At 40.1% G+C, this 25,347-nt stretch overlaps 1 protein-coding gene across 8 annotated transcripts in view; it reads left to right on the top strand.

Moving 5' to 3' along the window:
* The window catches only part of MID1 (midline 1), a 376,348-nt gene that overhangs the window by 326,311 nt on the left and 24,690 nt on the right, over window positions 1-25,347 (top strand). For all 8 annotated transcript variants that reach the window (XM_036840249.1, XM_036840256.1, XM_036840252.1 and 5 more), the window contains 2 exons: window positions 7,610-7,737; window positions 15,002-15,145. In XM_036840249.1, coding sequence (XP_036696144.1) covers window positions 7,610-7,737; window positions 15,002-15,145 — 272 coding nt within the window. The remainder of the gene's footprint in view (window positions 1-7,609; window positions 7,738-15,001; window positions 15,146-25,347) is intronic.

The following is a 25,347-nucleotide window of genomic DNA, read 5'->3' as shown; positions in this document are numbered from 1 at the left end:
GGGGACATAAAAATGACATGATTTGAATGGGCAGGTCAGCAGTGAAACCGACAGGGGTCAGTGTGCCTTCAGTACTCGTACTTGATGGGCATAAAATTACTCACCTTCACGGATGCAAACACCTATAGCAATTCTTGTGGAGCCCAGGAAAAGCACCTAACGCCACCTAAATGACATCTCCAACCAATGCCAGTGGCCTTGACTCTTCATTCGTTCAAAGTTTCAGAGTCAACTGATCCTTTTCCAAAGCCATAATAGAAGACTCTCCCTAGAAGACCGCCGGACAGCTCCTTCATGCTGGTCTATTATCCTAGAGCAGGAGTCTGCAAACTTTGCCTGTAAAGGACCAGAGAGTAAATATTTTCAGCTTTGCAGGTTATCAGGTCCCCATCACAACTACTCAACTCTGGGTAGGTCTCCAGCAGCCTAGCCTAGATGGAAATGAATGGGTGAGGGTGTGTTCCAATAAGACCATTGACAAAAAACAGGCGGCAGGCCAGATTTGGCCCTCGGGTGGTACTTTGCCAACCTTTGGCCTAGGGCAAAAAATACCATCTTCTGACTTGAATTTCTTCGAGGAAGGAGAAAGAAAACTAATGCTTATGGAGGGCTTGCTTGTGTTGCACACTTGCTAATTCTCAAAATACCGCATAGAGGTAGGCAGTGGTATTTCCGTTTTCAGTGTTCCTTCAATGGGAGGAGGGTAGAGTATCTTTACAACTCTGGTCGAGAATCCAACCGGCTTCTTTGTGTTACTTCTTCTATTTGAGAAAATTTCCTGAGACTGGTTAGATACTTATCTCTTCCAAAGCACGTGGATAACAGCTGGTTATCATACCTTTTATATCCTTAAAATGATCTCCTCCCTTCTCCAAGAGCGGCCAGCTTCTTTCCTCATGACTCGTAGGTTCCAAGTATTTAATTGTCTTCGCTGCTCTCAACTGCCTCCAGTTGCCTGAAATATTCATGCTAAAGTTAAAAACTGCAAACAGCGCTAATACTCCAGTGTACCCAGGACACTCTACTAGACAGCGTTTACACTTACGTCATGGTTTCCAACTGGGATCCAATAGTACTTTTCTCCAGCTATAAATTGTGAGATGTCCAGATGAAATCGCTAGTGTGAGCTGCATGTCTCAGCAATCCCTAAAAATCCGATCCAGTCTAACACGAATAAATTCTCACCTAGACGGGGGGAGAATGTGGCCCCATAACAGTCAAGAGAGAACTTAACTGGAAGTTAAGACCTGCATTTGAAGTCTAACACAAGCGCATGGATGCCCACATGTGATCTCCCTCAGACCCAGCAGGTGATACCTGGATCCATTCAGCTCTACCTCTCACAAGCCCATCTCATCAAGAAGAGAAACGTGACTGATTGCTCTTTCTACAAATGAGTTGTATCATATACTGTATTCTCAAGCCTCACTAATATACAGTTCTTCGTGTGATTGTATGTACACTTTTCTAAAATGATGTTAAATTAGCAAAACTCTTCACTAAATCCAGGCATAAGTAAGTTGGCCCACTGCTTATGAGAAGTCTAAGCTTCCATCAAGTTTGAATACGTAGTGCCTGTAAAATTTTGCTAGGAGCCCTTGTCCCTGTGTTTCTGCATCCTATCTCTTTCTGTCTCTATTTGTCAATCCTCTTGGTCAATTCCTGAGCCCTTTTCCCTTTCCAGCAATTAGAATATAGTAAAAAGGCACTGGGCTTGGACTTGGAATTTGGAATCCTGGGTTCAAATCCTAGAACTGTCACTTTTTGACTGTGGTTCTTTGGGTTTCTCCAAGAGCTATTTTTTTTAAAAAAAACCATTTTTTTAAATTTATTTTTTGGCTGCGTTGGGTCTTAGTTGCAGCACGCGGGATCTTTTTTTTTTTTATAAATTTATTTATATATTATTTATCTTTGGCTGCGTTGGGTCTTTTGTTGCTGCAAGCGGGGGCTAGTCTTCATTGCGGTGCGCGGGCTTCTCATTGCGGTGGCTTCTCTTGTTGTGGAGCATGGGCTCTAGGCATGCGGGCTTCAGTAGTTGTGGCACGCAGGCTCAGTAGTTGTGGCTCACAGGCTCAGTAGTTGTGGCACACGGGCTTAGTTGCTCCGCAGCATGTGCGACCTTCCCTGACCAGGGCTTGAACCCCTGTCCCCTGCATTGGCAGGCGCATTCTTAACCACCATGCCACCAGGGAAGTCCCACGCAGGATCTTTCGTTGTGACGCATGGGCTCTTCATTGCAGCATGCAGGATTCTCTCTAGTTGTGGCGCATGGGCTCCAGAGTGCGGGCTCTGTAGTTGTGGCATGCAGGCTTAGTTGCCCCGCGGCATGTGGGATCTTAGTTCCCCAACTAGGGATTGAACCGGCGTCCCCTGCATTGCAAGATGGATTCTTAACCACTGGACCACCAGGGAAGTCCCCAAGAGCTATTTTTGACTTAGAAAACTGGACTCAAACTAGCTACCTCTATCAGTAGTTGCGATAACATTCCTGGCGACTCCTATAAACAGGCCTTAAGTGTTGTAGATAGTCCATAATGTTTGTTGGATTTATGTTTTCATATTACTTAACATTCTTCTCTAGAACGTGACTTCATAGTTGTGTTTCCTGTTGTGTCTGCCTTGGGCTTTGGCGCCTGTGTATTTCTAAACCATCTTTATTCTTCTATTCAAGGGTGGAATGCCCAGAACAAGCTTTTAATCCTGCAGGCCTTCCTAAAGTGAGAGTTGGATGTGATTTTTCTGCATCGTTAAACCACTTAAAGTGGATATGTTCGCCCACAAGCTGAATCAGACCACGACAAGTTTTTCAATTCAGAAACATCAGAAAACCCCAAGCAGAGAGAGAGCCTCAAGTTTTACATTGTAGGAGATGCATATGCTTTGGAATCAAGCGCTTGGCTCTGTGCTAATTGCTCAGGAGTAATTACGGGTAGCACTAGGGCTGCTCCCTAATACTTGTGAGTCTCATTTTGCTCATGTGCTCCCAGCGGGCAGGACCCCTAGCCATCTTGTTTTCACCATTATGGCCCCAGCACATAGCAAACTGCCTGATCTGAATGAATGTGTGAACAAATCTATAAAACAGGGCCGATTATTCCTACCTAATATGGTTGCTGTAGGGATAAAATGAAATAATGTAGTAAAGATATTAGCTGAGTTCCTGTCTCAAGGTGAACTTCCAACAAATGCTAATTTCCTTCCTTCGCACTCACTAAATGGATGCAAATGGGTTGTATAACGTACTATATGCTCAAGCCTCGCTAATATATATAGTTCTTGGTGTGATTCAATGTGCACTTTTCTAAGATGATGTTAAATAAGCAAAACTCTTCACTCAATCCAAGCATAAGAAAGTTGGTCTACTACTTATGAGACATCTAAAATTGAAATCATTTTTAGCAGCAAATTATCTGTATCAAGAGGATGATAAAAAGAAAATTCCCTCTGAACAGTACCGTTTTTCAGAGTTCCTAGGAGGGACTCAGACTCCACTGGATGACTCCTCTGTCCCTCACTGCCACAGGCAATTCAAGGATCCAACAGACTTCCCCAGAATACAAAACTGAGAACTCCAGTTATCAACTGGAGTGCATCTGATGAGTGATTTTTGAAATGTGTTCTACAGGGTGTTAATTGGTGTTAAAACAACAAGGTTCCAGGGTCAAATGCGTTTGGGAATTCCTGAGCTGACTAAAGTAAACCACATTTTGTTACTGTGAGAACTCACCGGGTTTTAACCATGGTGATGTGCGTCGTAGCCCACCTGCCCGAGAGAGACCCATTTAAGTGCCATTGTCAGGCGGTCGGGCATGGGGGAATAATAAGCGGGAAGGGTAGAGCATCTTCCCCTGGTGTTGACTGTTTGGCAGAAATCTTGGAAGCGCTCTAGCTCTAGACATGTCTTCCTTCCAGAAAACTGGCCCCATGTGGCTGCTAGCAACTGAGTGTCATGGAGATTAGGGACATCGAAGTCAAAACAGAAAGGGGAAGTAACGTGCAGCCCACCCCATTAAGTGTCAAGGTAGGACACAATGCCCTTATTTGCTCCAGTGTGTTAAGAGCTTGACACACACACACACTCACAAGCATGTGCACACATATTCCCGTACACACACACACACACACATGACTCTAAAAGCACAGAATTGAGAAAGTGGCATGTGCTGATGGCCCTGGTGGATTTTGGCAATTTATCTGAAAGGCCAAGAGATGGGCAACAAGGATTTGGGGAAGAAAAACATAGCCTAAAATGTTGAATTTGGCAGATCTCCGCTTGCCTGTCAGTCCAATTAAGAATTTGAAATTGTAGCCAAAGATAAATGTCTTTCCTTCTATCAGAAAAAATGTGTAGGTGTTAAAAGCTGCAATCGTCTCCAAAGAGTCTTGCTGTCAGTCTTTGCCTCCCAGGCTTAGGAACTTTCAGCCTTTCTGTTCCCACTCTACAAAGTTCCCACCATCAAGATGTCAGGCATTGTCAACAGTGTCCCTTGACTAAAGCATGGTTTAGTTAATTGTTTGTGGACCATAGAACCAGGAGAAAGTTGGGAATGAAATCTATTTTGGATGAACCTGAACAGAAGCTTGTGCCACTGGACAGGGGAAGTACCAGCTTGAGATTATCTGTTCAGAGCATTCGAGATCTCCTAACCTGGTGAGCACAAGATCTATGCCACGCGGAAACAGCAGAGAAACACAATAGAAAGTTCGGTGCTTGTTTCATGATAGCTTGGTGCAGTTCTCCCTGTTGGACATCATGAAACAGAAATAACTGGGGTTTCACTTTGAAATTTTTATTCGAGGAGTTCAAATGGCACTGGAGCATTTCTTTGAACCTTTCTGCATTGATGCAAATATTTTGGGATCTTCAGTAAATGACATATTTGAAGGGCTTAGTCAGTATTCATTGAATATTTGGTGACTAATCCTAAGATCTCTGAGTTTGAAGGAGTTTTTGTGATTATCGGTCATAAGGAAAGCGTTCTTTAAGTCCAGTTTGACCGTCTGTGAAAATTGCCTAGCAACCATCCCTTTATCCATCAGTCTGAATTAGCAGTTGTTTGTCATAATAATTAGTCCAGTTCTCTTGGGTGCAATAATTAGCTAATAAAATCACACAACTCTGCTCGTCACTGTTTCTTGGTGAAAGGATCAGGTGGTGAATTTAGATTCTCTACCCTCATTCAAACACTTGAAACTTTTCTTTCCAGAGTTTATTCCTCTTCAAACTTTCATGTATGGATCTCAGTATCATTCCAATTATTACTTTGTTGATTATCTTCTCTACTTCCCTCCCTATATAGCACTGAATATGCACCAGAAGTACAATTATAGAAACTTTATCTCTAAGGATTTCGAACATTTCATAGGTGTAACTTTTTTATTGAGGTGAAATTTGCATAACATAAAATTAACCATTTTAAAGTGACCAGTTCATTGGCACTTTAGTACATGCACAGTGTTGTACAATTCCTGCCTCTGTCAAGTTCCGAATTATTTTCATCACCCCAAAAGAAAACCCCACACCCATTATGTAATCACTCTCCATTGTCCCCTGCCCCCAGCCCCTGGCAACCACTGATTTACCTTCTGTCTCTATGGATTTGCCTATTCTGGACATTTCATACAAGTGCATCATACAATATGTGGCCTTTTGTGTCTGGCTTCTTTCACTTATCATAATACTTTCAGGGTTCATCCATGTCATAGCATATATCAGTATTTCATTCCTTTTTATGGCTGAAAAATATTCCATTGTATAGATGTGCCCACAGATGTAATTTTTATAGCCAAGATATATTTCTTTATAAAATCCAAAACTTTAAGAGCCATTAAGAGATGCAAGAGGAGATCTATCTTTTAGTGTAACCAGGTTGAAATGTTTCTAGATTAAATGGAAGAGTACAGACCTAGAATTCTCTTCCTGGCTGCTGTCAGCTAGCTCTATGGTCTTGTATAAATGAGCATCAATGCCCTTCTCATTAGAAAATAAGTAACTAGGTTATGGCTAAATCATTTAAAGGTTGTTTCTTTGCTCAAAAATTCCCAGTACCCTACACAGTATCCTACACATAGTAGGTCCTTGGTGGTGTTTATTGAACTTCCTGAAATACCAAAATCAAGATTATGAGTCTAGCATAGTTTGATGTGCTCAGAAGTGGTTTACATCATCCCATAATTTTCTTGTTCTTAGAAGAATCACTTGCATTGTTAATTAGTCAAAATGTTCTGCTATTAATAATAACTTTCCCAATCAACGTGAGAGTCCATTGCAGGAGACCGATACATACCAATAGCTTGCTTTATAGATTATAAACGAGAAGTCTAACTAACAACCTTAATGAAGAGGAGAAACGGTGGACCCATCAGGGGAATTTGTGAGAAAGCTCATGTATATTTTCCGTGGCATCTGCTGGGAATATGGTGCAAGAACATGAAGACAAGGAGAATGAAAACGAGCCTGACAAAAACTCCTTTTTTAATGTTTATTTTAGGGAGAGGCTAGTCATTGATTAAACTAATCCAATATCTGGAAACATTCTTTTTTCATCTTCACTTTGCCTTTTATGCAGCTTGAAATTTGGGAGACTCTTCTTTGAAGTGGAGCAGGGTCGAGTCTGAAAGGAACAAACAGTTTCCCAGACAGATGTGTGAAGAAATGCCTGGAGCTATGTGCTTCTCGCTGGGGTTAGATGTGCGGGGGCCAGAGAGTTAAATATACAGCAATGTGAAATATGAATATTCTTTCGCCTCCACGGGGAATTTTTTTCCGATAGTAAAAAGGAAGGGGGGAAGCCATTCCGCTGTTTTCCCAGTTCCTCTGCCTTCTCTCGTAGCTTATGCTCATTTGCACTGTGTTGCCTGTTGTGCCATTCCAAGATTTTTCTTAAGGCTCACGTGTAAAAAGAGCACTGGTTTTATTTCTTGACATTTTTTAAATTTATTTTTTTTAATTGAAGTATAGTTGATTTACAGTGTGTTAATTTTTGCTGTACAGCAAAGTGATTCAGTTATATATACATTATTTTTTTAATATTCTTTTCCATTATGGTTTATCACAGGATATTGAATATAGTTCCCTGTGCTATACGGTAGGACCTTGTTGTTTATCCATCCTATATATAATAGCTTACATCAAAAACAGCACTATTTTGGACTCCCCTGGTGGCACAGTGGTTAAGAATCCGTCTGCCAAGGCAGGGGACACGGGTTCGAGCCCTGGTCCGGGAAGATCCCACATGCCGCGGAGCAACTAAGCCCGTGCGCCACAACTACTGAGCCTGCGCTCTAGAGCCCGTGAGCCACAACTACTGAGCCCGCGTGCCACAACTACTGAAGCCCGTGCGCCTAGAGCCTGTGCTCTGCAGCAAGAGAAGCCATCACAATGAGAAGCCCGCGCACCACAACAAAGAGTAGCCCCTGCTCGCCGCAACTAGAGAAAACCCGCACACAGCAATGAAGACCCAACACAGCCAAAAATAAATTAATTAATTTAAAAAAAACAGCACGATTTTTTAATGATATTTCTTTTCGTTTTATTTTTTCACTCTGATGCAGTGATGGTAAAAAGCCAGCTTGACATTTCTAAAAAGTTGTTTTGTTTCAATTATAGAGTCTCCATGGCAACGGCATCATCCCAGGTGCTAATTCCTGAAATCAACCTCAACGATACATTTGACACCTTTGCCTTAGATTTTTCACGAGAGAAGAAATTGCTAGAATGTCTGGATTACCTTACAGGTATTGTCTTTTGTGTTTTCTTTAATACTGGGTACGTTCAGTGATACAAACTTTGACACTTGATCAGTGTCCTAAAACCAGAGGTGTGGGCTTCTGATTTAGGAATGAAGTCTAATATTCCCGTAAAACATTTTTGGTATTCCTTTGGTTTTTGGTTTTTTTTTCAAGCAAAATAATACAGTCCAAGACTAAACTGGGGACAGAGGCAAAAAGAGAATCTCGGTCATTGAAAGCATACTTACCACCATTTCCTGCACTCTCGGCGTGTGGGTACCACACATGATACATCTGTTGGCCATCAGAGAGGTGCATGAGGCCGCGTGGCTGTTTTCCATTTCATGTCAGCAAGGCAGATGACTCTCACAGTGCCTTGGCAGAGAAAAACTTAGCAGCTAACTCTAATGGGGTATCTACCCTGCTCTGGCTCTTTGTGTTTGTTTAATCTTCCCAACATCGAATTGAGGTGAAGTATTATAATCCTCATTTTGCAGACGACAGAGGTCATCCATCTTGCTGGAGGTGAGATAGCTAGGGAGAGGCAGAATTAGGATTTAGCTCAGGTCTGTACAGACTCCAAAGACCTCCATACTTTCTAGTAAAAGACTGAATTTCATCTTGGCAAAGGTCACCATGGCAGATGTCCCAAAAATCACACTTGTATTCCTGGTGCCATGTTTTAGTTCTGTGCTTTCTGATAGGCATTTTTTTGTGTGGTGGAGGGTGAGGTCAAGCTTAAAAAACAAAAGCAGCCATAATAAAAGGAACCTCTGGCTACTCCTATTCCTAACCATGCTTCCAAATTTTTCTTAGCCGTCGACTGCTAAGGCAAGAACTGACCACATTCGCTCATAGAATGTGGACTGTTTAGATGACTTTATTTGTGTTATCCAAAGCCGCGGGTGCCGCGGGGACTTCAGAGAAGCTCCGCGTATACAGTGAAGCCAGCTGTGCACTGAATTTAGGATGTGCCACCTTCAAGAGACCACATCCCTAACTTAGCGCGGCACCAGTGTCTCCACTCTCATTGTGTATGTGTGTTTGTGGGAGAGCAGTTGGGAAAGGGGAAGCAGGAGAGACGGAGCATTGGGTGATGTTTATTTTTACAGTCTGTGGCTAGAAAGCAAAGGATTTCTATGTTCAAGGAGCACTGTACCCAGATCAGTTTTTTTCTTCTTTGCCTGGACCCGAGGTGCCGGTTTTAGCCTTTGTGCATTTGCAAGGGAGGCGAGTCACCCCAGAAACATCTTCTTATCTTAGGTAATTCTTTCACACCATACCATGCCTATGAAGGAAGAAAGAAGTTGACTCAAAAAGCACGTCCAGTAAGAAACCAAACTCGATTTCAACTATTTATGAATGTAGCTTTTCACTCTGAGATTTACCTCAACTAACACTATGCCACAGAACTTTCTAGGATGATAGAAACACACTGCACTGTCCAGTAGGGTACCTGCTAGCCACGTGGGGCTGTGTTGAAAATCTGAAATGTGGTTAGTGAGTTTTTACTTTTGTTTCACTTTAATTAAAGTGAAATGTAAAGAGCCACACGGAGCTCGTGGCTACTGTGTTGGACCCTGCAGGTGAGCCTTTCTCGGGCTGAGCTGCTTTTTATGATGGCATCCTATTAAAAATCTCCTGTTTTCTTATATCATTTGGGAATGAGTGTGGTCACAGCAACAGAAAATCCAGTTAGCAGTGACTAAACCCATCAGACAGTGTTCCTATCAGAGAAACAGGAGGACAGAGGCTTCTGTTGCCGTCCAGGGCTGGGCAGCGGTTCAGTGATAACTTCGGACCCCAGGCTCTTCCTCTTTTTGTGCTCTGCCATCTTCACTGTCTTGCCACATGACTGCCTAACTATTCCACCTCCAAGCGTTATGCCCAAGTTACAGACAAAAAGAGAGGGACAGATGGGAAATGATGACCAAAAGCTCTGTCAGCCAAGTCTGTTTATGAGGAAAACCAAAAGCTTGCTCAGAAGATCCATCTAGCAGACTTCCACTTGTGTCTTGTGGGCTAGATCCATGTCATAAGGTCACGCCCAAGGGCAGAGAAGACTGAAAAATGTTTGGCCGGGCACGTGGCCATTCTGCACAAAATCAGTGTCTTATTGTCAAGAATGCCCTCCCCATTTCCCCAAAATTGTTGAATAGCATTTCAATAACGTATGCCCATTCTAATCTCTACGTGAATGCCAGAGTACTGACTGCAGGGGAAATTGTGAAAGTAGTTTGCACTGACTTGTAGAGTGTACACCATATATCATCCCGATGGCTGTTTATGCCAAACTAAAGACCATATGGGGTACCTGCTATTATGCCTTCTTAGCTGTCACCCTCCAATACAAATTTGGACCGTTTCTAGACATAACATCGATCCTGGCCATAACATACAATGCTTGGCTGATATTGCCAAGTCCAAATAGTTTATCAGACATTCGTAAGCAGGAAATGAAGTGTTTGTGGAGTATTAGCCCACCATTTCTTGTGTCCTGTTTATGACAGAGGCAAGAAAATAACAGTTCTGATATACCAATTGCATGAATATTGAAATTGGCAGCATGCTGCTGTTCTCGTTTACTGTAAATTGGATATTGACTTTTCAGGACAAACCCATTGGGTTTATAATCAAAACAGGGTTAGACTGCCTGGCTGTGAAAACAAGATTTTTTTTTTTCGCCTCTGACATGCCTCTAAATGGTATGTCAAGTGAATAACCCAGAGAGGTGACACTCCCTCCCTGATTACAGCCCCTGCCATGTGTCTCCCAGCTACCTGCCTATTTCAAACACAGTGTTCTTTATATTTAATCATATAGTGCAGTGCAGAAAGAACCAAATCTTTCTACGATGGTTGATGGAGAAATAATTCAATGAACTATTTAGATGATGGGAGAATAAATATTTCTCCACTGATCCATGCAGGGTGATCCCACACTAACAGGGACCACACAGACAGTAATAAGCATGTTTTACGATGCAGCTGGGCCTCCTCCATGGAAGGCATCTCTCGATCGGTATCACTTATTCATCCAAGTCACAGCACATGGCACTAAATCTCTTTTTTTTCACTAATAAATTCTACCATTTTTTTTATTTTTTAAAAAATTTCAGCTTTATTGAGGTATAATTGACAAATAAAATTGCAAGATATTTAAAGTATACATCTTAGTGATTTAAGGTTTGTATTTTTGGATCTTGTTTAAGAAACCTTTCCCCATCCTAAGTCACAAAGATATTCTGCTTCTTCCATTAGCCTCATTGTTTTACTTTTCCATTTATATCTTTGAGCTATCTGAAGTTTACCTTTGTATTTAGTGTAAGGTAGGGATTTAACTGAATTTTTCTTCATATTGTAAACCAGTTTTATCAACATAATTTCTAAGCAATCTATTCTTTCCTCATGAAGATGGCTTTGCCACCTTTGTGGTGCTGCCTTTTTTGTACGTCAAGTTCTATGTATCATGGGTCTATTTCCAAGCTTTCTATCTGTTCTTTTTTTTTTAACATCTTTATTGGAGTGTAATTGCTTTACAATGTTGTGTTAGCTTCTGCTGTATAACAAAGTGAATCAGTTATAGGTATACATATGTCCCCATATCCCCTCCCTCTTGCGTCTCCCTCCCTCCCACCCTCCCTATCCCACCCCTCTAGGTGGTCACAAAGCACCGAGCTGATCTCCCTGTGCTATGCGGTTGCTTCCCACTAGCTACCTATTTTACATCTGGTAGTGTATATATGTCCATGCCACTCTCTCACTTTGCCCCAGCTTACCCTTCCCCCTCCCTGTGTCCTCAAGTCCATTCTCTGCGCCTGCATCTTTATTCCTGTCCTGCCCCTAGGTTCTTCAGAACTTTTTTTTTTTAGATTCCATATATATGTGTTAGCATATGGTATTTGTTTTTCTCCTTCTGACTTACTTCACTCTGAATGACAGACTCTAGGTCCATCCACCTCACTACAAATAACTCAATTTCATTTCTTTTTATGGCTGAGTAATATTCCATTGTATATATGTGCCACATCTTCTTTATCCATTCATCCGATGATGGACACTTAGGTTGCTTCCATGTCCTGGCTGTTGTAAATAGAGCTGCAATGAACATTGTGGTACATGACTCTTTTTGAATTATGGTTTTCTCAGGGTATATGCCCAGTAGTGGGATTGCTGGGTCGTATGGTAATTCTATTTTTAGTTCTTTAAGGAACCTCCATACCGTTCTCCATAGTGGCTGTATCAATTTACATTCCCACCACCAGTGCAAGAGGGTTCCCTTTTCTCCACACCCTCTCCAGCATTTATCGTTTGTAGATTTTTTGATGATGGCCATTCTGACTGGTGTGAGGTGATACCTCATTGTAGTTTTGATTTGCATTTCTCTAATGATTAGCAATGCTGAGCATTCTTTCATGTGTTTGTTGGCAAGCTGTATATCTTCTTTGGAGAAATGTCTATTTAGGTCTTCTGCCTATTTTTGGATTGGGTGGTTCTTTTGATATTGAGCTGCATGAGCTGCTTGTATATTTTGGAGATTAATTCTTTGCTTCGTTTGCAAATATTTTCTCCCATTCTGAGGGTTGTCTTTTCGTCTTGTTTATGGTTTCCTTTGCTGTGCAAAAGCTTTTAAATTTCATTAGGTCCCATTTGTTTATTTTTGTTTTTAATTTCCATTTCTCTAGGAGGTGGGTCAAAAAGGATCTTGCTGTGATTTATGTCATAGAGTGTTCTGCCTGTGTTTTTCTCTAAGAGTTTTATAGTGTCTGGCCTTACATTTAGGTCTTTTATCCAGTTTGAGTTTATTTTTGTGTATGGTGTTAGGGAGTGTTCTAATTTCATTCTTTTACGTGTAGCTGTCCAGTTTTCCCAGCACCACTTACTGAAGAGGCTGTCTTTTCTCCATTATATATTCTTGCCTCCTTCATCAAAGATACGGTGACCATATATGCGTGGGTTTATCTCTGGGCTTTCTATCCTGTTCCATTGATCTATATTTCTGTTTTTGATGACACTAAATCTTGCATGTGGATACTTCAGGAGACAGATGTATAAAGTCATATTCCAGAAAGAATGTTTTAAGGGCTCTGTAGAGCCCTTCTATCTTAATGCACATCTTTCTTTTTTCAAGTTATCGCTTTTTTTTAATTTACTTTGTTGAAGTATAGTAGATTTACAATGTTGTGTTAGTTTCAGGTGTACAGCAAAGTGATTCAGTTATACATATAGATATAGTATACACAAGCTTACGGCAAAACCCGAACGAACTTTTTGGCCAGCCCAATATATTCTTTTTCATATTCTTTTCCATTATGGTTTATCACAGGATATTGAATATGTTCCCTGTGCTCTACAGTAGCACCTTGCTGTTTATCCATTCTATATATAATAGTTTGCATCTGCTAATCCCAAACTCCCAATCCGTCCCTCCCCCACCTCTCCTCCCCCTTGAGAACCACAAGTCTGTTCTCTATGTCTTTGAGTCTCTTTCTGTTTCATAGATAAGTTCATTTGTGTCATACTTTAGATTCTACATGTAAGTGATATCATATGGTATATGTCTTTCTCTGCCTGACTTACTTCACTTAATATGATCATCTCTAAGTCCATGGCACATGACATTATTTCATTTTCTGGCTGAGTAGTATCCCTTAATGCATACCGTAATGCAGTGCCTGCCGCAATAATGTTTGTGGAATTCAATAATCAATAGACTAAGCTGGGCTAACTGACTTTATGCCACAGATATAAAAGTTACTTGCTTCGATATTTGTCCTGCATGTATTGTCAAGTGGCAAAGTGCAGAGTACTAAAACAAAGTTTTAAATTTTACCATTTTCATAAACTTTCCTCCTTCTTCGGGTTTCTTTAGGACTCATCCATCCTAATCAAAGTTTCAAGCAGGAAAGAATTCTCTAATAGTGTAAGCAAACATTGCTCCTCATCTGTCGGGTGCAGATATATTTCTCCTTTTGAAGTTAGGTTCTGGTGTACAGAAGAATGGGAAAAAAGGCCTGGATCGACGCTTTAAACCAGGGCTCGGCAAACTCTGACTGTAAAGGGCCAGATGGTAAATATTTTAGTCTTTGCAGGACATATGGTTGCAACTACTCAATTCTGCTATTGCACAAAGGCAGCCAGAGACAGTATATAAATGAATGAGCCTGGCTGTGTTCCAATAAAACTTTATTTACAAAAACAGGCAGTGGGCCAGATTTGGCCCATAGCCATAGCTTGCCAGCTCCTGCTCTAAAATATTATTGCCAGTGCAAAGCACTCACTGCCTAGGCTTTTTCTTGCTCACAAACTCGTCTCATAAAACCAGTTATTGAAATCAATCCAGTAGAAGTCAACTTAAAATCATCATTTGGGTAGGATTTAGACTTCTCTGCTCCAGAATGTGTTCAAGACATAAAACAGCAGCCTTCCCCAACGATAAGTTAATCAAATGCCAAGGAATCCTGTTTTTCTTGAGGAAGGAAAATGTACTTCTTAGATATGATTGATTGGCAATCATGTTCTTAATTTGAAATCTCACCTATCAACTGAAAAAATGAAAAGAAAACAGAATCACACTAATACATTTTTATAAGGCATCAAAACATGTAATGAAAGAAAATTTTCAAACAATTATCTGACTGATATGTTATGGGATAACAAACATCAGTATTTTTTCAGTTGGGTGCCTGAATATAAAAATACGTGGCATCTTGTAGCTCAGAGGTTGACTAACTTTGGCTCACATGCCAAATCTGGTCCTCACTTGTTTTTGTAAATAAAGTTCTACTGGAACCTGGCCAGGTCTATTTGAGTACAGTTTGTCTCTGGCCACTTTCATGGTACAAAAGCAGAGTTGAGTAGTTGCAACAGAGACCAGATGACCCACAAAGCCTAAAATATTTACCATCTAGCTCTTTACCGAAAAAGTTTGCCATCCCCACAATGGGGATGAAATGACAAGAGTTCATCTTGTTTACTTTTTGTTTAACATGTTTTCTTTCATGAATAAGAGAGTCTTGTTTGCTTACCCTTCTAAACGTGCTTTCATGATAAATAGAGATAAGATACTGGCTGGCTGAAGTCACACTACCTGGGAAAAATCACAGTGATAACCAGCCAACCAAATGTTCTTTGGATTGGGATCACCATCTCTAGTTTAGTAGTTCTGATGGATATATTTTAAAAGGCCTGCTTTGACTGTCAAACATCTCCTTTGAAATGTATCCCAGAGGTGTCTGCTTCTCTGCTGATGACCATCTTGCTCCCCACAGCTCCCAACCCTCCCACAATTAGAGAAGAGCTCTGCACGGCTTCCTATGACACCATCACCGTTCACTGGACCTCCGATGACGAGTTCAGTGTGGTTTCCTACGAGCTCCAGTACACCATATTCACCGGACAAGCCAATGTTGTGAGTGAGTATCGCACACCCTATTGACTTCTCTGTTTGGTGACTGTTTTCAGATCAATTGCATTTCTGAATTTAAATATCAAGGGAAGACAAGGACGGAAAGAGTACACAATATTTATTGGCTTGTCTTTCCTAACCAAGAAGATGGTAGCACTCACTCGTACTGTGCTAGGAAAAATAACAGGCCAAATAGCATTGAAAATTATTGATCTCTAGCAAACCACATGGATGAATCTTACAAACATATTGTTAAAGGAATCAGGAAACCAAAGGATGAATGCACTATGAGTCTATTTGTACATACATAAGTTAAAGATAAAAAGCTCTTGTGTTTAGAGATGTATACATAGGTGTAAAAACTATAAATAAAAGTCAGGATGATGGTTACCTCTTGGATGGGAGGGGAGTAGCACCATTGGAAAAACATGGGGAGATCATGGGGTTAACAGCACTTTCTGGGTGGGAGTTATATGGTTTAGTCATTATATCATACATTTAGTTTTCTTTTCTTTTCTGAGGGTTATTTCAGAATTTTTTTGTTACTGACTTTGGGTCTATGTCACTTTATTTTTTATTTTAATTTTTATTTTATATTACAGTTGATTTACAGTGTTGTGTTAGTGTCAGGTGTATAGCAAAGTGATTCAGTTATACAGATACATATATCCATTACTTTACAGATTCTTTTCTCATATAGGTTATTAGAGAATAGTGAGTAGAGTTCCCTGTGCTGTACAGTAGGTCCTTGTTGGTTATCTGTTGTATATATAGTAGTGTGTAGATGTTAATCCCAAACTCCTAATCTATCCCTCCCCCGACCTCTCCCCTTTGGTAACCCTAAGTTTGTTTTTGAAGTCTGTGAGTCTGTTTCTGTTTTGTACACAAGTTCATTTGTATCATTTTTTTAGATTCCACATGGAAGTGAGATCACATGGTACTTGTCTTTCTCTTTCTTACTTTACTTAGTATGATAATCTCTAGGTCCATCCATGTTGCTGCAAATGGCATTATTTCGTTCTTTTTTATGACTGATTATTACAGGATAGTGAATACAGTCCCCTGTGCTATACAATAGGACCTTGTTGTTTATCCATTCTGTATGTACTAGTTTGCATCTGCTAATCCCAAACTCCCACTCCATCCCTACCCTGCCCCCACCCCCACCCCCACTTGGCAACCACAAGTCTGTTCTCTATGTGAGTCTGTTTCTGATTCTTAGAGAAGTTCATTTGTGTCATATTTTAGATTCCACATATAAGTGATATCACATGGTATTTGTCTTTCTCTTTCTGACTTACTTTGCTTAGTATGATCATCTCGAGGTCCATCCATGTTGCTGCAAGTGGCATTATTTCATTCTTTTTTATGGCTGAGTACTATTCCATTGTGTATATGTACCAAATCTTCATTATTCACTCCTCTGTCGATGGACATTTAGGTTGCTTCCACGCCTTGGCTATTGTAAATAGTGCTGCTGTGAACACTGGGGTGCATGTATCTTTTCAAATTATTGTTTTCTCTGGATATATGCCCAGGAGTGGGATTGCTGGATCATATGGTATAGTTCTATTTTTAGTTCTTTTCAGGAACCTCCATACTGTTCTCCATAATGGTTGTACCAATTTACATTCCCACCAACAGCATAGGAGGGTTCTCTTCTCTCCACACCCTCTCCAGCATTTATGGTTTGTAGACTTTGTAATGATGGCCATTCTGAGCCGTGTGAGCTGATACCTCATGGTAGTTTTGATTTGCATTTCTCTAATAATTAGTGATGTTGAGCATCTTTTCATGTGCTTTTTGGCCATCTGTATGTCTTCTTTGGAGAAATGTCTCTTTAGATCTTCTGCCCATTTGTTCACTGGGTTGTTTTTTTGATGTTGAGCTGCATGAGCTGCTTGTATATTTTGGAGATTAATCCTTTGTCAGTTGCTTTGTTTGCAAATATTTTCTCCCATTTTGTGGGTTGTCCTTTTGTTTTGCTTATGGTTTCCTTTGCTGTGCAAAAGCTTTTAAGTTTAATTAAGTCCCATTTGTTTATTTTTGTTTTTATTTTCATTACTCCAGGCGGTGGATCCAAAAAGATATTGCTGCAATTTATGGAAAGATTGTTCTGCCTATGTTTTCCTCTAAGACTTTTATAGTATCTGGTCTTACATTTAGGTCTTTAATCCATTTTGAGTTTATTTTTGTGTATGGTGTTAGAGAATGTTCTTGTTTCATTCTTTAACATGTAGCTGTCCAGTTTTCCCAGCAACACTTATTGAAGAGGCTGTCTTTTCTCCATTATATATTCCTGCCTCCTTTGACATAGATTAGTTGACCATAGGTGCATGGGTTTATTTCTGGACTTTCTATCCTGTCCCATTGATCTATATTTCTGTTTCTCTGCCAATACCATACTGTTTTGATGACTGTAGCTTTGTAGTCAAGGAGCCTGATTCCTCCAGCTCTGTTTTCCTTTCTCAGGATTGCTTTGGCTATTCGGGGTTTTTCGTGTTTCCATACAAATTTAAAAATTTTTTGTTCTAGTTCTGTGAAAAATGCCACTGGTAATTTAATAGGGATTGCATTGAATCTGTAGATTGCCTTAGGTAGTATACTCATTTTGACAATATTGATTCTTCTAATTCAAGAACAATATTGATTTTTCCAATTCCTTTCCATCTGTGTGTGTCATCTTCAATTTCTTTCATCAGCATCTTACAGTTTTCAAGTACAGGTATTTTGGCTCCTTGGGTAGGTTTATTCTTAGGAATTTTATTCTTTTTGATATGATGGTAAATGGGATCGTTTCCTTAATTTCTCTTTCTGATCTGTCATCGTTAACATATAGAAATGCAAGAGATTTTTGTGTATTAATTCTGTAAGCTGCAACTTTACCAAATTCATTGATGAGCTCGAGTAGTTTTCTGGTAGCATCTTTAGGATTCTCTATGTATAGTATCATGTCATCTGTAAACAGTGGCAGTTTTACTTCTTTTCCAATTGGGATTCCTTTTATTTCTTTTTCTTCTCTGATTGCCGTGGCTAGGACTTCCAAAGCTATGTTGAATAAAAGTGGTGGGAGTGGGCATCCTTGTCTTGTTTCTGATATTAGAGGAAATGCTTTCAGCTTTTCACTGTTGAGTATCATGTTAGCTGTGGGTTTGTCATATATGGTCTTTATTATATTGAGGCTCTGTGCCCACTTTCTGGAGAGTTTTTATCATAAATGAATGTTGAATTTTGTCAGAAGCTTTTTCTGCATCTATTGAGATGATCATATGGTTTTTATTCTTCAATTTGTTAATGTGGTGTATCACATTGGTTGATTTGCGGATATTGAAGAATCCTTGCATCCCTGGGATGAATCCCACTTGATCATGGTATATGATCCTTTTACTGTATTGTCGGGTTTGGTTTGCTAGTATTATGTTGAGGAATTTTACATCTATATTCATCAGTGATATTGGCCTGTAATTTTCTTTTTTTGTGCTATCTTTGCCTGGTTTTGGTATCAGGGTGATGGTGGCCTCGTAGAATGAGTTTGGGAGTGTCCCCTACTCTGCAATTTTTTTGGAACAGTTTCAGAATGATAGGTGTTAACTCTTCTCTAAATGCTTGATAGAATTCGCCTGTGAAGCCATCTGCTCTTGGACTTTTGTTTGTTGGGAGTTTTTTAATCACATTTTCAATTTCAGTACTTGTGATTGGTCTGTTCACATTTTCTATTTCTGCTTGGTTCAGTCTTGGGAGATTGTACCTTTCTATGAATTTGTCCATTTCTTCTAGATTGTCCATTTTATTGGCATAGAGTTGCTTGTAGTAGTCTCTTATGATCCTTTGTATTTCTGTGGTGCCTGTTGTAACTTCAACTTTTTCATTTCTAATTTTATGGATTAGAGCCTTCTCCCTTTTTTTCTTGATGAGTCTGGCTAAAGGTTTATCAATTTTGTTGATGTGTTCTTTGTCTCTATTTCATTTATTTCTGCTCTGATCTTTATGGTTTCTTTCCTTCTACTAACTTTGGGTTTTGTCTCTTCTTCTTTCTCTAGTTGCTTTAGGCATAAGGTTAAGTTGTTTATTTGAGATTTTTCTTGTTTCCTGAGGTGAGATAATATTGCTATAAACGTCCCTCTTAAAATTGCTTTTGCTGCGTCCCGTAGGTCTTGGATCATCAGGCTTTTGTTTTCGTTTGTCTCTAGGTATTTTTTCATTTCTTCTTTGATTTCTTCAGTGATCCATTGGTTGATTAGTAGCATATTGTTTCACCTCCACGTGTTTGTGTTTTTTACAGTTTTTTGTAGTTGATTTCTAATCTAATAGCTTTGTAGTCGGAGAAGATGCTTGATATGAGTTCAATTTTCTTAAATTTACTGAGGCTCACTTTGTGGCTCAGCATTGTGATCTCTCCTGGAGAATGTTATATGTGCCTTTGAGAAGAATGTGTATTCTGCTGCTTTCAAATGGAATATTCTATAAATATCAATTAACTTCATCTGGTCTAATGTGTCATTTAAGGCCTGTGTTTCCTTATTGATTTTCTGTCTGGATGATCTGTCCATTGATGTAAGTGGGGTGTTAAAGTCCCCCGCTATTATTGTCTTACTGTTGATTTCTCCTTTTATGGCTGTTAGCATTTGCCTTATATACTGAGGTGCTCCTTTGTTGGGTGCATATAAATTTACAATTGTTTTATCCTCTTCATGACTTGATCCTTTGATCATTGTATATATATAGTGTCTTTCTTTGTCTCTTGTAACAGTCTTGATTTTAAAGTCTATTTTGTCTGGCATGAGTATTGCTACTCTAGCTTTCTTTTGATTTCCATTTGCGTCGAATACCTTTTTCCGTCTTCTCACTTTCAGTCTGTATGTGTCTCTAGATCTGAAGTGGGTCTCTTGTAGACAGCATATATACGGGATTTATTTTTGTATCCATTCAGCCAGTTTATGTCTTTTGGTTGGAGTATTTCATCCTTTTACATTTCAGGTAATTATCAATATGTATGTTCTTATTGCCATCTTGTTCATTGTTTTGGATTTGTTTTTGTAGGTCTTTTTTCTTCCCTTCCTCTTTTGTTCGCTTCTCTTGTGATTTGATGACTGTCTTTAGTGTTGTGTTTGCATTGCTTTTTCTTTTTTAATTCATTACTCTGAATTCTTTTTCAGGTAGATTATCTATCTCCACTTCACTTAGTTCTCCTGGGGTTTTATCTTGTTCCTTTGTCTGGAATATATTTCTCTGCTGTCTAATTTTGTGTAACTGTCTGTGTTTGTGGTCTCTGTTTCTCAGGCTGCACGTTTGTAGTTCCTCTTTCTTCTGGTGTCTGCACCCTGGTGGGTGAGATTGGTCCAGAGGCTTGTGCAGGCTTCCTGGTGGGAGGGACTGTTGCCTGCCCCCTGGTGGGTGGAGCTGGGTCTTGTCCCTCTGGTGGGCAGGGCCATGTCAAGAGGTGCATTTAGAGGAGACTTTGTGCTCAGGAAGACTTTAGGCAGACTGTCTGCTGATGGGTGGGGCTGTGTTCCCACCCTGTTCATTGTTTGGCCTGAGGTGTACCAGCACTGGAACCAGGCAGTGGGGTGGGGCAAGGTCTCGGTGCCAAAATGGTGATCTCCGGGAGAGCTCACGCCGATAAATATTTCCTGGGGCCTCTGGCCCTTGCCCCTACGGTGAGCCCCAGCCAACCCCCAACTCCCTAGGAGACCCTCCAAGACCCACAGGTAGGTCTGACCCAGGCTCCTATGGAGTTGCTGCTTTGCCCTGGGTCCCAGTTCACAGGAAACCTTATGTGCGCCCTCCAAGAGTGGAGTCTCTGTTTCCACCTGTCCTGTGGAGCTCCTGCACTCAAGCCCCGCTGGCCTTCAAAGCCAAATGCTCTGAGGACTCCTCCTCCTGATGCTAGACCCCCAGGCTGGGGAGCCTGAAGTGGGGCTCAGAACTCTTACTTCTGTAAGAGAACCTCTGCAATATAATTATTTTCCATGTTGTGGGTCACCCGTCTGGTGGGCATGGGATTTGATTATATCGCAGAAGCACCCCTCCTACTGTCTTGTTGTGGCTTCTTCTGTCTTTGGATGTAGAATATCTTTTTTGGTAGGTCCTAGTCTTTTTTGTCAATAGTTGTTCAGCAGTTTTGATTTGGGTGTTATCATGAGAGGAGGTGAGCTCAAGTTCTACTCTGCCATCTTGTCTCTGGAATCTGTTTCACATTTTTTTAAAAGGATTTAATAATATGAATAGCCAAAGAATACCAAATACCTGGTCTCATTCAGAGGCGAGCAGGGCCATCATCTGAAATATTAACAATTGGCCCCCACCTAGGAAGAATTTTAGACCTTATTTGAAACACAGAGAAACCCCTCTCTCACTGGGGCCCATGAGATAGTATCGGAGACAATTTGATGATCTTGAATAGCAGCAAAGTAGCTGGTCAGAGAGATGATAATAGAGGAAGCACTCCCTCTCACCCCACAGTTATTTAAATTGAATTAAGTAAATGGCAAAGGACGAGAAGAAATGTATTTATAGGGGAGCAAGTTTGAAAGCTTCTTTAGCAAATAAAAATAGAATATGTCAAAGTAGAATAGGATAGAATAGCAGTCACTTTTCAACAAAGAAATGTTTTGAATAAATCCATATCAACCTTGCTTTTATTATATAAACCTTTTTTTAACTACACTGTTCTTTCCTAGCACAAGTAATTCTGAGGCACATGATGCTTAAAATAGAAATTTGATTTAGGAGTAATTAAAAGAGTGATGCAGAAAGACCCACACTTCTAAGGGGCTAAAGTAGAAGTGACTCATACCAACAAATGGCTCCCCCTCCCTATATCCCCTTTTCCCAGCTTCCCCTCCTGACCCCTCTGACCTTTCACTCCTTAATCAGCCTGCCTTGGAAGCTTTTCTTAAAATCTTACTTAGCTTTTATTAAAATCTTCTAAGAATGTATAATTTTGGAGTGAAAGGGAAAATCATGAAACGTTGAGAACGGCTTTGGCAAGCTGCCTGAGTAGGTAGAAAGCATAGAGAGGGCAGAAGTGGTACAACCAAAAGGTCTTGGGGCAAGTGATCACTAAGTCTTGAAAGAGAGTGGGTACCTATCAGTACAGTAAAGGCATACAAGACAGCCATGTTAAGCAAACCTATAGAGACAGAAGGTGGCAGGGTGTAGTGGGAGATCTCGTCTAATTAAGCCTGGCTAGAGAGTTGAGTGAGGAAGGGGAGATGGTGAGACATGAAGATAGAGAAGTAGAACCAGGACTCAAACCCTTACAGGTGTAGTTCTTCCTGTTTGTGCATCTGGAGTCAGCTGGGGGTCAGCTAACCTGCTGATCTTGGTCAGGCTCCCTCGCAGGTCAGGCTGACAACTGGGGCGTCTCCACGGCTGGACAGCTCTCTCCTGCAATCTAGCGCAAGCATGTTCTCCAGGGGATTGCAGAGGTGAAGGCAGAAGGGTGGGCCCAGTTGCCCACATGCTTTTCAAGCCTCTGTCTTTGTCATGTTAGCTGACGTGCCATTGGCCAGACCCATTCCCACGAGTGAGCCTGGAGTCAGAATGAGAGGCCTGCAAGGTTACATAGCAAACAAAATGCGTGGATACAGCAAGAAGGAAGGGAGTGGAGCCAGAGGACCATCTATTGTAGAACCTTAGCTCGATATCAGTGCTTCACTCCATCCCCAAAATGAAAGGAAGATACCTGTTGCTTGAAACTTAGGGTTTCCCCGGTAACTAAACTGACTAACTTGACTTCCATGCTGTTGGCATGGAAAAGAATACCAAAATAAGACACATGAATGGAATAGATGAGAAAAGGCCACACCTGTAGAAATCCAACAACAGTACTACTGAAATTAGAGCTTTATGTTGGGTGATTCCAGAGAAGGGGATTTGTTCCCAGAAAGCAGTTGCCACAAGAAAATAAATGCACATGGCTTAACGAAGATTACAGACCTGCCTTTTGTTGTTGTTGTTCTTATAATTTTTTTTATTGAAGTGTAGTTGATTTACAATATTGTGTTAGTTGCAGGTGTACAGCAAAGTTTCAGTTATTTTTTCAGATTATTTTCCATTATAGGTTCTTACAAGATAATTAATATAGTTCCCTGTGCTATACAGTAGGTCCTTGTTTATCTAGTATTTTTAATTTTTTTTTATATTGGAGTATAGTTGATCTACAATGTTGTGTTAGTTTCAGGTGTACAGCAAAGTGATTCAGTTATACATATATCCATTCTTTTTCAGATTCTTTTCCCATATAGGTTGTTACAGAATATTGAGTAGAGTTCTCTGTGCTATGCAGTGCAAGATCTGCCTTATTTAAAACATAGATGCTGAAAAGGCCTGTTCTCCCAGGACAGATGGAAACCAGTGAAACTGCAGTTGTTCATCTAACTGGGGTACTCTAGTCAGCTTGTTAGTATCAGCATTTGTTTGTCTCTTTAATGTCCATTAAAGCAGTATAGTGAAGTCCCAATGCCTACAGGATCAAATTGCAACAATGCAAGAATAAATTTAGATTAAAGGTAACTGAGATGTAAACATTCTCAGATTATTTTTTCTTTTGTAATTTAATCTTTATTTTATCTTGGAGTATAGTTGATTTACAATGCAGTGTTAGTTTCAGGTGTACAGCAAAGTGATTCAGTTATACAGATACATATATCCATTACTTTACAGATTCTTTTCTCATAGGTTTTTAGAGACTAGTGACTAGAGTTCCCTGTGCTGTGCAGTAGGTCCTTGTTGGTTATCTGTTGTATATATAATAGTGTGTAGATGTTAATCCCAAACTCCTAATCTATCCCTCTCCCGACCTCTCCCCTTTGGTAACCACAAGTTTGTTTTTGAAGTCTGTGAGTCTGTTTCTGTTTTGTACATAAGTTCATTTGTAGAACTTATTCATTTTTTTTTAGATTCCACATAGAAGTGATATCACATGGTACTTGTCTTTCTCTTTGATTTACTTCACTTAGTATGATAATCTCTAGGTCCATCCATGTTGCTGCAAATGGCATTATTTCATTCTTTTTTTATGGTTGAGTACTATTCCATTGTATATATGTACCACATCTTCTTTATTCATTCCTCTGTTGATGGACATTTAGGTTGCTTCCATGTCCAGGCTATTGTAAATAGTGCTGCAGTGAACTTTGGGGTGCATGTTTTTTTTCAAGTTATGATTTTCTCCTGATCTATGCCCAGGAGTGGGATTGCTGGGTCATATGATAGTTCTATTTTTAGTTTTTTAAGGAACCTCCATACTTTTCTCCATAGTGGCTGCACCAATTTACATTCCCACCAACAGTGTAGGAGGGTTCCCTTTTCTCCACACCCTCTCCAGCACTTGTTATTTGTAGATTTTTTGATGATGGCTATTCTGATCAGTGTGAGGTGGTACCTCTTTGTAGTTTTGATTTGCATTACTCTAATAATTAGTGAGGCTGAGCATCTTTTCATGTGCTTTTTGGCCAGAGATAATTTTTTTCTTAACTATTATGCATAGTTGTAGTGATTGAGGGAGATCTGGATTTGAATCCCAGCTTTGGACCTCACTAGCTCTATAATTTGGGGCAAATTATTGAACATCCTCTGTTTCATCTGTAAGAAGAGGTAATGTTTTAACTTCACATGGCTGAGATACTAAAAGTAAAGGTCTTAGCCCTGTGTTTGCCAGTGTTAGCACTTAGCTATTCAAAGTTACTGTTCCTACAAAAATATAGCCTAGACTCACCCGTCATTATACTTTTTGTCATATGATAAAGGTCAATCGTGCAATTTGCCAGGATTATCTACATGATGGCATTTTACACAGTCTTTGTGTGAAAGGTCTTCCTTGCATGTTGTTTGTTCTTCTATCCTACCATTTGAAAGGACTATCCTTTGCAGATGTTCTATTGAATGATAAGATCTAAGAGTACAAACTCTACTGGAAAGAAGGAGAAAGAATACTCAAAAGCTGGCTGTAGCTCCTTGTGCCACTGGGCAGTCTTTTACTGTCCCTAGGTCACAGTTCCTTCACTTGTCATAATAAATTCTAGTTAATTGCCCTCAAGTGACTTCAGTGAAGGAGAACTTAGATACTATCTATGGAGCTTTTTAATCTTATAAAAAGACTATCTCTAATCAAATTCATACACTCAAATGCAAAATTAATGACAGTTAATTTTTTATTTTTCATTTTTATGAACAGGCTTATGACTACAGATGTTAACGAATTGC

Source organism: Balaenoptera musculus, chromosome X (genome assembly GCF_009873245.2).
Source record: "Balaenoptera musculus isolate JJ_BM4_2016_0621 chromosome X, mBalMus1.pri.v3, whole genome shotgun sequence".
NCBI classification, from domain to species: Eukaryota; Metazoa; Chordata; class Mammalia; order Artiodactyla; family Balaenopteridae; genus Balaenoptera; species Balaenoptera musculus.
The sequence above is the reverse complement of the archived record's forward strand: the minus strand, read 5'-3'. Positions and strand labels throughout refer to the sequence as shown.